Source organism: Lagopus muta, chromosome 8, assembly GCF_023343835.1.
Source record: "Lagopus muta isolate bLagMut1 chromosome 8, bLagMut1 primary, whole genome shotgun sequence".
Taxonomy (NCBI): Eukaryota; Metazoa; Chordata; class Aves; order Galliformes; family Phasianidae; genus Lagopus; species Lagopus muta.
In genome coordinates this window covers 25,256,864-25,270,783 of record NC_064440.1, presented here as the reverse complement: position 1 = coordinate 25,270,783, position 13,920 = coordinate 25,256,864, and the positions used below count along the sequence as shown (strand labels likewise).

Here is a 13,920-nt window from a genome sequence, read left to right as displayed (position 1 = left end):
TTTCTTTTTCCAACATTCACCACTTTTCTAAACAATAACAGCCAAAAACCACTGAGCAGGAGCAGCTATCAACAGCTGATCTGAGCTTTTCTGATAAACAGGTAAGCACATCAGTGAAGAGGATGCCAAATTTCACAAGCAGGAAGATATTTTTGTCTATTTTTCTCCAACATACAAAGGAGACTGATGTCCAGTCATGAGCTTCAAATCCATGAATGATTTGGAAAGAGCAATTCAGATCATCTTCTCAGAACAGTTTTTTGGAAATTACTTGATCCAAAGAAATGAAAGAAGAAAAACCAAGTCTTCATCCTCTCAACTTCAAAATGTATGGCTTATTTCAAAGTACAACTTTCAAAAACAAAGTTCCTTAAAAAGGCACCAATGCACGTGTAGCTTGTTTATCCTCACACTTTACATGAAGCTCTCAGTGCTAATCCTGTAGTCAGAGTACAGTTTCCCTATTATTGCTGTTCCATAAACTGTTGCAACTGCACAGACATTGCCTTAGATCCTTGATGCTTGATAACGGATCAAAAAGAAGTCATTTTGCCACTAGTATCATGTCCACTCTATAAACAGAGGTGTTTCAGGGGAATGGTATGCAACAGAAAAAAAACCAAACACCTCAGCCTTGAGCTTCATACCACTGAAGCTGCAATAGCATTTGCCAGGAAGCTCTCCTCCATATCCTCTGGTGAGGCAGCCAAAACTAGAAAACTGATATGGAAGAGCACGTAAATCAGACTCGAAAGAGTAAAGTGAACAGCAGGAACCAAAGCAAGCTGACGCAGCAACAGTGCTAGCATCAAACACGGGGGAACTGGATTCTTTTTTCATCTCCACCTTCAGTTTCCTGAGTGACCTCAGTAAACCACTGTCCCCTGCGCCTCTGTTCTTAATTTGCAGAAGTGGGATAATGAGAACTTGTCTACTAACAAGAGCATTACAAAAATTAAATTAGAGATGATCTGATAGTAATCACAAGGCTGTTTTATTTCTGGTATTCTGAAGAGGGTACATTTATTGTTCTCAAAAAGCAACTGGAGCTAAGTCCAAAGAAGCCATCACAGTGGGAAGAACTGAATTATATAGAATACCTGAAAATTGAAGTCCCATATTCTAACATTTATTAATCAAAAGTTTTAATGTTTTAAAAAATTTCAGTGCTACTATGCATACAAAAGTATTAGTAAATAAATAAAATCAGACACAAACCACAAGAAGGAAAGTTCCTGTACAGCTTTATAGCAAGAGCCATAAAAACTGATCACGGACAGCTCATCTGCAATTTCTTCCAAGCACTAAAATGCTTTTAAATTTATCTGTCATTCGTAAATGAACTTGATTTACAAAACCAAGAACAAGTCCTATCCACCTGCTGAAAAACTGGAGCAGGTACAATGCAGAAATCTTTGCTATCTTGCCCTGCTTATAACCTTCCATATGAGCTTTCACACCCAATCAAAGGTTTTCAAGGCTATTTGGAACCTGCAACTAGCTACAACATGAACATGACCCTCAAGTGAGCTGAAGCATCTCGACACTCCCATGTCATCCATCATAGATAGATCACTCATTAGTACCATAGTCATATAAAATGTAGATATTAAACCCTTGTATTCTCTTCCAAGTTGCATCTTCAGTCTAACTTTTGTGCATGAAGTGAAGCAGTATGTAACTACATGAACATTCCCTAACAGGACAAGAAACAGCCAGTAGTCTTAAAGAGTCACCTGCTATCCAAACCAGTAAGCATATTGCTTATGCAAATGAAAAAAAAAGTAAATGGTTTTGTACAAGGTATGTTTACAGACCACAACTTTTCTTCTGCCTTCTATGTAGAGGCACTAGACAGGAAAGCCCCAGTTATCTCTTTTCACATTTTTGTTCATTTCCAAACATTTGAAAAGAAAATGCAAATTGTTTACAAAATCGTTTTTCTTGTTTATTTTAAATGAAGCTGGTACAGACAATGTCCATTCAAAACCCATGTCCCAGGCCAAAAGGTACAAACAAGAGTGTCAAAGTAACACCAGTTGCCTGCTGTGAACATTCTTGCATGAATACCTGCGTGTACTAATTGCTATATGAAGTTAAAATGCTTCTGGGCTCTTCTGGCAAGATTTAAGATTCATTAGGGTTTTCAATTCTATGTCTTCAGCAAAGCCATCTCTGGAGCAAGGTACAGATGACAACGGTTCTAGCCTTTTCATTTCCAACTCTGATCTTCTTTGTTGGGCCATCAGCACAATTTAAGCAAAATAGCTCTGAGTTATGGATACATGATTTCTCCTCAGTTTAGTTCTGAAAAACTTCATCTCGCACTGAAAGTTATAGTCCAGGAGTGAAACAGTCACACATCAAAACTTCAGGGCAGATATGGAAGTCATTAAGAACACTCGCCCACCTGGCAGATCTTACAGCCTTCGTGCCTGAAATGCACGAACCTAGTGAACATACAAATGCATGTGTGTACGTGTATTTCTAAAGGGGAGGGCGGAAGGGAAAAGGAGAGCAGGGCTGCAGCTGGATCACAGAAGTTCAGCACAATGGAAACAGAAACAATAGTGTATAATGAGCACGAGAATTTAAAATACCAGACGCTTGAAAATAAACTCCCAGAGATGGGGTGCCAGTTTCAATTCAGTGTTGAACACCACATTACAAAAGAACTATTATTTAAAAATAAAAAAGGATTAAGGGGAAATAAAACAAACAGAAGGATCTAAACTGTTGAGTGACCCCCCGTCTGTTCCTGATAAACTTCAATCACATCTTCCTCCTCCATCCCCAGCTGTGAGAACAGAGAAAAAACAGCACAATTGTTATAAATCTGGTGCACTGAATTCAGAGCAGGTCCTAGAAAAGCTATCTGATGCTTTGTTCTCCTGTCCCATAATTTTTCAAAGGACAAAGGGGTGAAAAAATTTTCAGTACCTTACTAGCCAACACTCACAATCTTAAGTATTTTTTCTTCCATCATATACTTTTCAGCACATCTCAAAGCAATAATCTTATCTGTGAAGTCTAAATCCACTTGTGAAGCAGTACACATCAGCTTGGGAATTACTAGCTTTACTCTCCTCTGAACTCCTTCTCAGGCAACAGATGCACAGGAATGTAACTACCAACACTGTGAATGCATCTGCTGTATAGCCATATGGATTATATACTGCATGCTGCTAAGCATGATACCACTAAGACCGACAGCTTGCAACTCAAAGCCTGTTCACAGCTGTTGTCTCAAAGTAACCTGCTCGTTGTGGAATTCAACGTTTGATTTTTTTCTAGAAAGTCATCATTATATTTCCATGTTTCTTCCTGCTTTATCATAACAATTGGTGGAAGTCACTGTACAGCAGAAGTAACTTGTTCGCTGTTTATTTACACTTCCATCTAATAAATGTGAACAAAATACACGTTTGTTTCAAATTCAAGCTGAAGATCTAGTTCAACAACTGATCAGCTCCCTCAGATTTTTTTTCACTGATGAGCAGTGACTACATCTTTCTTCTGAGGGAAAATTACATGTGAAGGTCCAATCAGTCTTCTTCCTGACCTATGTACCAGCCTTACTAAAAACTTCAGTCAGACAAGTACAGTCAGACTACATTTAGTCAGATATATTCTAAGAGGTCGGCTATATTTGAAGAAACAAATCAGATTAGTTTAGCAGAACAGATTAACAAATTTTGCATTTAGTTTCTCCACTGAATGCTGTATGCAACACTCTTTGAAAAGAAACTCACCTCCTTGGGGGTATGATTATCAGTAATTCTCTGACCCTCGAAGAGAAACCTGAGTGAGTTCATTGGAACACCCTTAAAAAAAAAGAAATGCATAAGAAAAACTCAACTGAGATGTACACATTGATAATACATTTTTAATAAAAACCACACGTGTAAGTCAAAAAAGAAAGTGTAGTTTCTTGTTACACAGAGAGCTCAGCTATCCTGTTGCTCCCACGTAAACCACCAAGTGTCTTGAGGGGAATAATGGTTCTGAACTGCATAGTTCTTCCCAAGTTACAGTAAAGCTCTTCTAGCTCAAGAACTGGGAAACTTTCTTAGCATTTCCCCCCTCACCTCCTCTAAAGTACCAACTATACCCTCTCTTCCAAGACATTACATGAAGGTGCAGCCTTCTTCTGAACCACTTATCAGCCTTATTAAAGACTAGCATAACATACAGAATGTGTGTATTTCAGGAACTCCTACTCTTGCTTTCACAGTGGTATATCACTGTAAGAAAGGATGGTATCCTTTACAGCTACAAGCTCTGCGAAAGCTCTACACTGTGAAGGATAGGGAGCAGAGAAAGGTGCACCCCAAGAGCAAATAAAATGAGGTCCAGTGTACAGTATTCCTCTGTTAAACTCAATACCACACTTCACCTTTGCAACTAAGACAAACATCTAACCTTTTCCTCTTCTTTCATATGCATTATCAGCAAAGTAAGTGTAAGTGAAATATGAACTGTTTAGTGCATCAATTACATCTCAGAAATACTGCTTGCAAATTATTAGGCAGAACAACTCATAAGTAGGAAAAGCTTTCCACAATGCTCCAACAATCCCTCTGGGCAGCTTGGAAGAAATGCTTGATGTCCCTCTAGAAAAGAAAGATTACTTGACACCAAAACCAGTGTTGACTATAGATGAAGGAAGTGGGACTCTCCAGCATTCAGCCAGGAGATGGATATAGTTCTGTCTGCTGAAACATGGATTTCTCAGAAAAAAGTCTGCACAAGCATTTCCAACAGTGAATACGACTAACTGCACAAATGATTTCCAGAATCTGCTTTTAAGTTTTCTGATGAATGCCAATTTTAATAATTTGTTCATTTTTGCTACAAAGATATCTGTCGTCTAACCTTTTATCTCCTTCTCTAGTAGGATAGGAGGCCATATAGCAACATTAGTGTACAAAGACACAGAAAATCTAATGCATCATAGTATAAAAAAGGCATTTCAACAGAACTGGCCATACTTTGATGCAAATTGAGCTCATCACTAAAAAGGTTTTTTTTTTTTTATTTAATAATTTTATCCACTGAATTGAACTTCCATGCAATTGCTCAAGAAAAGGCCATATAAGGCATCTGTTCCCAAAGCTAGGAGCAAAGTAGGCCAGGGCCACTAGAAATAGCATCAGTGAATCCACAGTATCTGCCACAGAACCTGCAAGTGAACATGTATTTTCTGTCCTGGAACAGTAGTTACTATTTACCTGTACCAACCATTAATACTGAATATTTCTTTAGGTTAGGGTATAATAGCTAGCATAAATTTATTACCATACTTTTGACAGTAACAATGTCTAAGGCTGCCCTCATCCCAAGCCGCAGTATTCTATTTCACGGGAATTTGGACCCAGAAGATTTTACAGTAACTATAAATGCAAGCGTGGACATTTTAAAAGATCACTTCTACTCCTTCTGAACAGCCACTATACATCCAGTGTCATTGTTTCACAAACCTGTCTTTGACAGTATGATTCTTTGAGTTTCTTGAGGTGTGTTGTCATTTTCACCTTGAAGTGAATTTCACTGCTGTCCTAAGAACAGAAAAGAAAAAAAAGATTATTTTAGTAACTGCTTGCTTTTTCTATGCTCATTTTAAGGGTTTCATTAAGAAAGTCTTACAGAAAAAGTAGCACAGAACATTATTTAACTATCACTGGGCATGATTTAGTGACTGCTAAATCATCTTAGGAGGTTCATCTTATGCACTTACATTCATCACTTTTGCAGGAAGCCCTGTTTTAAAACAGATGGCACAGTATAGCCTTTGGCTCACTATGGACATTTTTGGATTTAGAAGTATTAAATACCATACTCAGCTCAGTCTGTACTCCATCTTTAACCAGCTGACATACTTACAAAATACAAACATACATATGCAGGGGACTTCTGTTCTAAGATTCCACGAGACAAGTTAAAGCTTGTATTTCAAAATATATGCAAAACCTTGTTCAAATAGAGCAATTATCTGGAACTTAGGATACAGGCTGACTTGGCAACATAACATCAACCTAAAGCAAAACCTCAGCTCTCATTATTCTGTAGCCCTTCCTACAAGCAATAAGGTACAATTCACTGCATTTGTCAAAATGGCTGCAGATAAAGCAGACCACAAAAGGTTCTGCACAAACAGTACACGGGTCACACAGCTTTTGAATGTGTTCTCATCATAGGTGATTGAACCAGCAAGATTTGAGTTTATGTTAGCACCAGTTAAAATCATGTCTCCAGTAAAAAACAATTCCACTAATATTGCAACAAATGAGTTAAATCAGATGAACTAATGGTTCTCTGTGGAGAAAGACTTCTGTTCAGAAAGAAGTTAGGTATCTATTTAAACAATACAAATTTGGACTTACAATCCAGCACCCATTACCAACAAGTCAATCAACAGAATCCTCTTCCTATTCTTATCCAGTAGGGCTGATCTCACACTTGGTGTATATGAAATGCAAAGATCCAAATTTAAGAGTGTGCTATCACACACTGCTGACAATTAGTAAATAGTTTATTTGGGGTCTGGAGGGGAAGACTCACATTGAACAACTTACAGTATCAACTTTCTCCCATTCATTTCAATAGTTTAAAAATTCACACCATCTCCCAGATATCCATTAAGCAAAAACTCACCTGCCCAATGACTTTGAGTTTAATGTATTCCCCCTCTTTCTTATCTCCTAAGTCCTCAGCTGAAGGCTTTGCTTCCTGCAAGAAAAGCATTCAAAAAAAACCCCTTTTGATTGAAGTCCAACACTTATTTTCACTAGACAATATGATGCCAGTTACCCTCATCATGTTAAATTCACAGTATTAAAGGTATCTTATTTCATCCTCTATGCATGAAAATAGTAGCATGCTATTACAATAGGCTGCCTATGTGTGAGAAGTTGATGAAAGAAACACCATGAAGAACAAAAGAAGGATCACTGGGGAGCACTGGAACAGGCTTCCCAGAGAGGTGGTTGAGTCGCCATCCCTGGCTGTGTTTAAAAACCACTTGGATGTGGTGCTCAGGGACATGAATTAGCTGAGGGTTGTTAGATTTAGGGTAGCAAGGTTAGGTTGCAGTTAGACTTGATGACCTTGAGGTCTTTTCCAATCTGAGCAATCCTTCGATTCTACGATTTAAAAATAGGTGACAGATGAAAAGATCTGGGAGATATGATTTTATACCACTAACTCAACAAGCAGGTAGCAAAACAAAACAAAAAAAAAAAACAAGTATACCAACAGACTCAGACACTTGACAAAAAAAGGACAGCATGAGTAAATAAATACTCATAACTCCCTACCAGTGTAAAGGCAGTGAACCACACAACACTTTCCCATCTTTCTACTGCATCAACAGCAGTTACTACTTTCAAAAGGACAGTAAGCCACCTTCTCCTATGACTACAAAACAACATTGGTTAAAAGTTTCCTTCTAGTATGTTTGTTACAAGACTAACTCTTAAAAATTTAACTTTTACTTCTAAGAACTACATTGCTTTGGTATTTCTCCAGGATAAGAATTAATTGTACAGGAAACTTTGACTCAACATTTCAAGCAGTAAAGCTCTTCAACTTACGTGCTATATTCTATAAAGCATGAATCAGGGACATCAAAGTTCTCATGTTAGCTGCTGATAAATAAAGTAAGCCAAAGAGCAGGCAGTATTAGCCCTATCTCTTTTGCCTGCCGCTACACATTTGGATCAGGGCTTCAGTTATGTTCCATTACAACACAAGGGATCCCATACAGACACCACCACAGGTCCAGCTGGTACTCAATCAAAAAGCCTTCCCAAGTAATCAGAAATACAGACTTCCTGCTGATCGTGTTCCATCTTCCTTTTTCATTCTACTGCTTAGCACAGTAGACAAAATGAGTAAAAAGTTTACATGTATCTAATACATGTCTTCCCAGCCATAAAGGTGATTTTTACTGAGTACATACAAATATCCTTTGTATGCCTGAACTTAAAATACCTACAACACCTACATATTAAGGCCATCCAGATAAACCTCTCTCTCCGTATTAAAATGGTAGATGAACCTTTCTGAGCATCTCCTGCCACCCTCCCAGAGGTTAAACAAGCACAACTACATACTTGTCCAGTGGGAAGTGCCCCTGCCTCTAGCAGGGGGGTTGCAACTAGATGATCTTAGAGATCCCTTCCAACCCAAACTGTTCTATGACTCTATGATAACAACTTGCAAAAGGGGAGGAAGCCTGTAACTACCTCCCCTATGTGCACTACTTAATCTGGACGAACGGAAAAAGAAGAGCTCTTTGTGTAATTCTGAATACTGCCTCAAGCCCAATCCATTCCATTTTTGCAGCATCAAAAGCCATAGACTCCACCTGGCCTGATATTCACCCGGGCCCAATCTAGACTACTGGGATTGATATATCACCCTCAAAGATCAAATAAAAAAGATTAACCCCAAGCCTTCCAGGAACTGGACGCTCTCAAGTCTCTGAGCAAGTCACTTTGGACACATGAAAAGAGTCTTTACCAGTAACAGTCTCAGCAAGCAAGCTTCCCACCTAAGTTTCCCCTTTCTAACACAGTTGAATTCTAATCTCATGGACTACTTGCAGGAATAAAAATATGCTGGCTTTCACTCCTGACTCACAGAGTAAAAATGAGAACCAACACCTGTCCTAATTGCTTGCACAAACAGCATTTTTATTGCCTATGTGTATTGCCTAGGATTACTAGCCTCAAGGAAACAAAATGTTTCAGTTCTCTATAGATACAAAGCACATAACAAATTTCTCCTGTTTGTAGGAGAATTTAAGACATCCCCTCCTTTCAAAGGATCAGATCAGTCACTGCCTCAGCTTACTTCTGCATAAGAACTGAATTGCACAGCAGCATATTATCCCAAAATAAGTATTTGTATTTGTTCAAACACTTCATTCTAACATTTACCTACTTAGCTCCTATAAACAAATCAGCCTGTAAAAAGTATGACAAAATATTATTACTACTGCAGCAGCACCTCTGGCCAATACAGCTGGAAATCAATGATTCCTAAGTTATTTGTTTTCTACTCACAGGGAAAGAAGACTCAAGTACTAAAATCTAATAGGGAAAGCAGCAAGCAGTAGAGAAAGCAGGAATTAGAAAAAGGGAATTAGAGTCCTAAAACACCATACCATTAAGATGCTTGTTTAAAGCCCAAGCAGCTTATCACCCACATCACAAAAATCAGTGCTGAGACAGAACTTCAGGAAAAGAAAAACAGGGTCAAATCTATGTTGACACAAATAAAAATAAATAAATAAAACAATGCAAAAGGCTTGAAATCAATACAAGACCGTGCAAAACACTTCTCTGCCATCTTGTCAGTGCTAACTACACTGCTATTCAATGCCAAATGGTAAAGCCCAGCAGAAAACCTCTTAAGAACAAATAGAGCAAGGAGTAAACAACTAGCATTTACTAACAAAACCCTGGATCACCAACCCACCAGCTATCCCCCAGACTTCCACTTCCACTGTGAACAGGAATGATGTTACTCTTCCACCATGAAATTCTACATTAAAAGAAAAATAAGCACATAAACAAAAGAATACCCCAGTTCTAACTTCCCATTAGATCTCCAAGGTTTTATAGAGCTTTTTCCATAGTCAAATCTATTTCACCTATAACTAGGTCGTAACACAGTTAAACATAGCCAAAAACACAGTCAAACCCTTTTCACCTAAAGAGCATGAAGTGAGGCCCCTAGTACTGTCTCACATTTGTGTCAATACTGAATTCATGACCTTAAAGCACCCAAAGCTTCTTGGATGAAATGTACTAAGTGTGCCAGGTATTTGCTGCTATAGCTAGCAGAACCACAAAACAAGTATTGTTAAGCTTGTGTATTATAAATTTCCTCTTCCAGTTTTCTCAAGTGCTTAGACTTTACTGTCTAAACATACAATTGCACTACGCTTCATAATCCAGCCAATGAACTCTGACATTTGCTACAGGAGTGAGAGAACGTATAAAATTGTGCCACAGCATTCCATTTATGGTCCAGGAAGAGACAGACACTTGTGTTCAACTAGAGCAAAAACAACCCAAGATGCTTCAGAGAAGGGAACAAATTTTCTCTTCTGCTTGGATCCCACCAAGCAGCCACGTGCTTTTTGCAGTTTGCCTATCTTACAGTAACTTTTACAATAAGTAACTTTTACAATACCTATCTCCTTGGGAATAAAGTTACTAAATCAAGCGTGTTTCTTGATTTATACTAGAAGGATGGGTCAAAAGCATAACTACTGCCAAATGGCATCCATCCTCTTAACTTAATTTCAGAGCCACAAGGAAGACACAGTAAGCAATGTCCAATTTCAGGCTGTAGCAATTGAACAGACAATACAATGGGAAAGGTGTTACTACAAAGGTGTGATGATGGAAGGACCAGCACAATAGAAAGGTGCTGTAAAGGAAGTGAAGATTGCTCCCCTGTATTAGAAGATTCCAGGTTCACAGAGGAAAGCTTCACCAAGGAGGGATCTCCAGAAAGAAACCTATCCCCAGTGGCAGTCAGCCCTTAAATGGGTCTAGGGGAGGTGCAGCCAGGATCAACCCTTTCCTGTCACACAGCTGAACTGCCTTCACATGTGCTTTCAGGGCTGACCAGGTCCCTTCCCCAGGTGCTCAACCAGAGGTTCAAGCTGTGACTCAACAATTCCCATACAGAAGCAAATTATTCTAGTTGATATTACTTTACTGATTACTTTGATAAACAAGGGAATAAGGTCTACAGCTCTGCACGCTGTATGGTTACTTAGGCAGCTGTTGAGCTCTTGCTGCAGTCTCCCCAGTACAGCGACACGTATATGACAATACTTAGCTTAACTATTTTCAATAAATCAAAATGGGCTGTTATTCAAAGACCAAAAAGGTGATCCCATATAGGAAATTTTACATACTTCAAGCGGTTCCAAACATGTATTGCTTTAGCAGGACTGGGCTGGAGAAGGAATTACTTAATGAAAGCTGCTATGTGTTAAAACATGCCTTAATTCACAAATGCAGAGCACTACAGAATGGGTCACGTGAATTGCAGCCTACAAAATCTAGTTCAGAATTTGTGCTTTCTGTCTACACAGCCACTTTCCTGCAGTTCCCTGCACTGAAGATGTGCCCTAACCGGTGCCAGCAACAGCTGCGCTCACACAGAGAGGCAGGAGCATCCTCACCAACACAGCTGCACAAGGCTGAAAAGCAGCAGATGACCACCAGCACGTACAGCAATAATTTCTATTCACAACCTATGGAGGCTATTCTGCACAGCAAATACAGCCTATCAAGTTTTGAATATCTGTAATTCCCTGGCTGGCACCGGCACTATTCTTGACTTCACAGCATCGCAAGAAACATTTGTAGATACTAACATTGATTTTTCAGAATTCAAACGATCGTGACAAAGTTAGAAAACACTGCCATATGAAAGTACTATATATGATAAAGTCAAACAGAACACAGATTGGAACTGGAACGCTGTTGTAGCTTCCAGCCAGCAGGTCACACAGCCTAACGCGACGGATGCGAGCAAAGGGCTCTGTGCGCGCCTGCCGAGCGAGCCAAGAACTTGCCGTACAAGGAACTATTGAAGTCCCCGGCTGACGGTCAGAACTGACAACATCACGGCGCACCAGCGGAGGCAGGACAGGGTCTGGGTGAAGGACCGGATGTTTAATACGTGCAAACAACGCTGAACCGGGCAAGTCAGAGTTCACCTCCCCCCCCCCTTCGCGTTCCTAAGGCAGCCGGGGGCCCCGGCAAGCCCGGCCCAACCCGCGGAGAGCCCGCTCCATGGAGCAGCATCCCACCGCACCGCCGGGCAACCGCAACGAAAGGAAAGGAAAGCAGCGGCTGCTGCGCGCGCCGCCCCCCTCCCCGAGCCGCAACCCCCCCCACCAGGAGCGCGCCCCGGGGCCGGCCCCGCTCCCAGTGCCCCGAGCGGGGCGGGATGGAGGGATTCACCCCTAGCGGGGAGGGAACGGAGTCGGAGGCAGAGTTCGACCGAGCCGCGAGGCATCCCCCCCCCCCCACACACACACACCGCGCTCCCCGACGGGACACCCCCGCCCCGCCGTCTGCAGGGGGCGGCCGGGGGAGCGGGGGCGGAGGGAGCGGCTCCCGCCTCGCGCCCGGGCCGCGGGGCTTCGTAGACGCCGCTACCCCCGCGGCCGGGGCTCCCCGCGTACCTGGTCCGACATGGCTGGGCGCGGGGCGGGCGGCGGGCTCGGCTGGGCCGCTGCGGGGCTCGGCTCCTTTCTCTGCCCGCAGCGCAAACACAGGCCGCGGCGCGGGCGGGATTTCCTGTGCGCCTGAGCTCACTTCCCGCCGCCGACTCCTCCCCGCCCGAGCGGGGCTCGGCTCTGCCCGCCCTGGCTCGTTCCGCGTTGGGACGCGGGGCCCGGCCTACTGCGCTGTTGCTTATCGGCCGGCGCCGCACTAGGCCCGCAGCGGACGCTTCTCATATCGCGGGCGGTGCGGCGCCGACGGCCCGTGTGCCGGGCAGCGGGCCGGGCGACACTGCCGCCGGGGGGAGCGCGTCAGTTCAGTAACGCTCCCGACGCCCTTCCCCCAAATCGGCTTCAAAACGACGCACGGTACCAACAATAAAACAAACCTCATCCTATAGGCCGTTGCTACTCACAAGCGAAAGCACAGCTCTAAATGCAGAAGGGTAGCCGTATATCGGTGTGGCTGTAGCGTAAGACCTGAGCGTAATTCTTAACGTTACCCATTTTCTTACACAGTTCTGCAATAAAAGCGCACGCTCGCACAGCTGCCTGCCCCCATACAGAACAAAGGCTCGGCTCTGACACGTGCACGGCCGCACACACCGCGTTGACTCGCCGCTCCGCCTCGTTAAAGAAGTCGCGGCCCCAGGGCACGAGCTGCGTGCGCTGCCTGCGGAGCTGCTCCTTGACCTGTGAGAAAGATGGAAACGCATCAACAAGCCCACGCTCCTCTTCTTTAGCTGTGTAAATTCAATATACTGTATATTTACAGTTAAAACACTACCACACTGCTTTAAAGAAAACAACATGCATACGTAAGGCTCTTCTCAGAACACTCAAAGCCATCGTTGCTGCCATTGCCCAGAAATTAAATGAGACTATTGTGGGAAGTGTTATAACTTCCTTGATTCTCCTCTGCAACTAATCTGTCACCTGGAGTTGGTGAGCTTCCCTTCATGCCCTCAGGTTGAAGTGTAACTCTGTACTCGAGGCCACAGATGCAGCGAAGCAGAAAAGGGCTGCAGCGCTCCCACTCAAAATCAGTGGCCCACCTCCTCTGTGAGAAGCCTCTTTAACCTACCAAACCCAGATTTTTTTAACGTTAAATACACCTAGTTGGCTCTTAACGCTGGCACAGCTGCTTGGGAGCAGGTCATGCTGGTAAAAAGGGTGAACATAACGTTCCAAACGACATCCTGGGCCATCAGCACTGAAACGGGGCTTTGAATGTAGGCGCATCAATCTGACAATGACCTCCTGAGGTGAACGTTGCTTCTGTGATAATGCTATTAGTTACAAGGCTTAAATATTCATTACAATATCGAAAGTAAAAAAGAACTCCCACGGCAAAAAAAAAAAAAAAAGAAACACCCTTTGGAATAACGCGAATCCCCGTATTTCAGACTGCTGGCCTCCCAGCACACCCCTTACACAAACACAGGGCAGGAAACGCAGCGCTGCTGACTCATGGGGATGATTGCATAAAAGAAAGGGAGGCACGGCAGCACCAACCAGGGTGCAACAGCGCCTCCTCGCGGCGGGCAAGGAGAGCCGCGCACTCGACGGTTGCACAGGCAACTCCGAAAGCAGCAACAGGAGCACAACAAAAGAGGAACTACGCTCAGCTCGTACCCACAGCGCAGCCCTCGGTCGCAGCA

General features: G+C 42.6%; 1 protein-coding gene across 2 annotated transcripts; it reads right to left on the bottom strand.

Moving 5' to 3' along the window:
* Nucleotides 1–1,923: 1,923 nt before the first annotated feature.
* Nucleotides 1,924–13,759, bottom strand: SUMO1 (small ubiquitin like modifier 1). 2 transcript variants are annotated; one of them, XM_048953248.1, is made up of 6 exons: nt 13,694–13,759; nt 12,775–12,952; nt 6,655–6,729; nt 5,481–5,558; nt 3,753–3,824; nt 1,924–2,797 (listed from the first exon to the last, which is right to left on the bottom strand). In XM_048953248.1, exons 1-6 carry the CDS (start codon nt 13,729–13,731, stop codon nt 2,729–2,731), a joined length of 510 nt encoding a protein of 169 aa, XP_048809205.1. In that variant the 5' UTR covers nt 13,732–13,759; the 3' UTR covers nt 1,924–2,728. The 2 variants fall into 2 exon arrangements, with proteins under 2 accessions (XP_048809205.1, XP_048809206.1); XM_048953249.1 differs by lacking the exons at nt 12,775–12,952; nt 13,694–13,759 and adding an exon at nt 12,221–12,525.
* Between the last annotated feature and the right edge of the window lie 161 nt (nt 13,760–13,920).

Excerpts from the sequence above, each read along its gene's own strand:
- SUMO1 (XM_048953248.1), bottom strand. The coding sequence starts at position 13,731 with ATGAGTCAGCAGCGCTGCGTTTCCTGCCCTGTGTTTGT. Across the intron at positions 5,559-6,654 it reads AACTCAAAGTCATTGGGCAG|GACAGCAGTGAAATTCACTT; the intron begins GTGAGTTTTTGC and ends TTCTGTTCTTAG. Across the intron at positions 2,798-3,752 it reads ATAATCATACCCCCAAGGAG|CTGGGGATGGAGGAGGAAGA; the intron begins GTGAGTTTCTTT and ends CTGTTCTCACAG.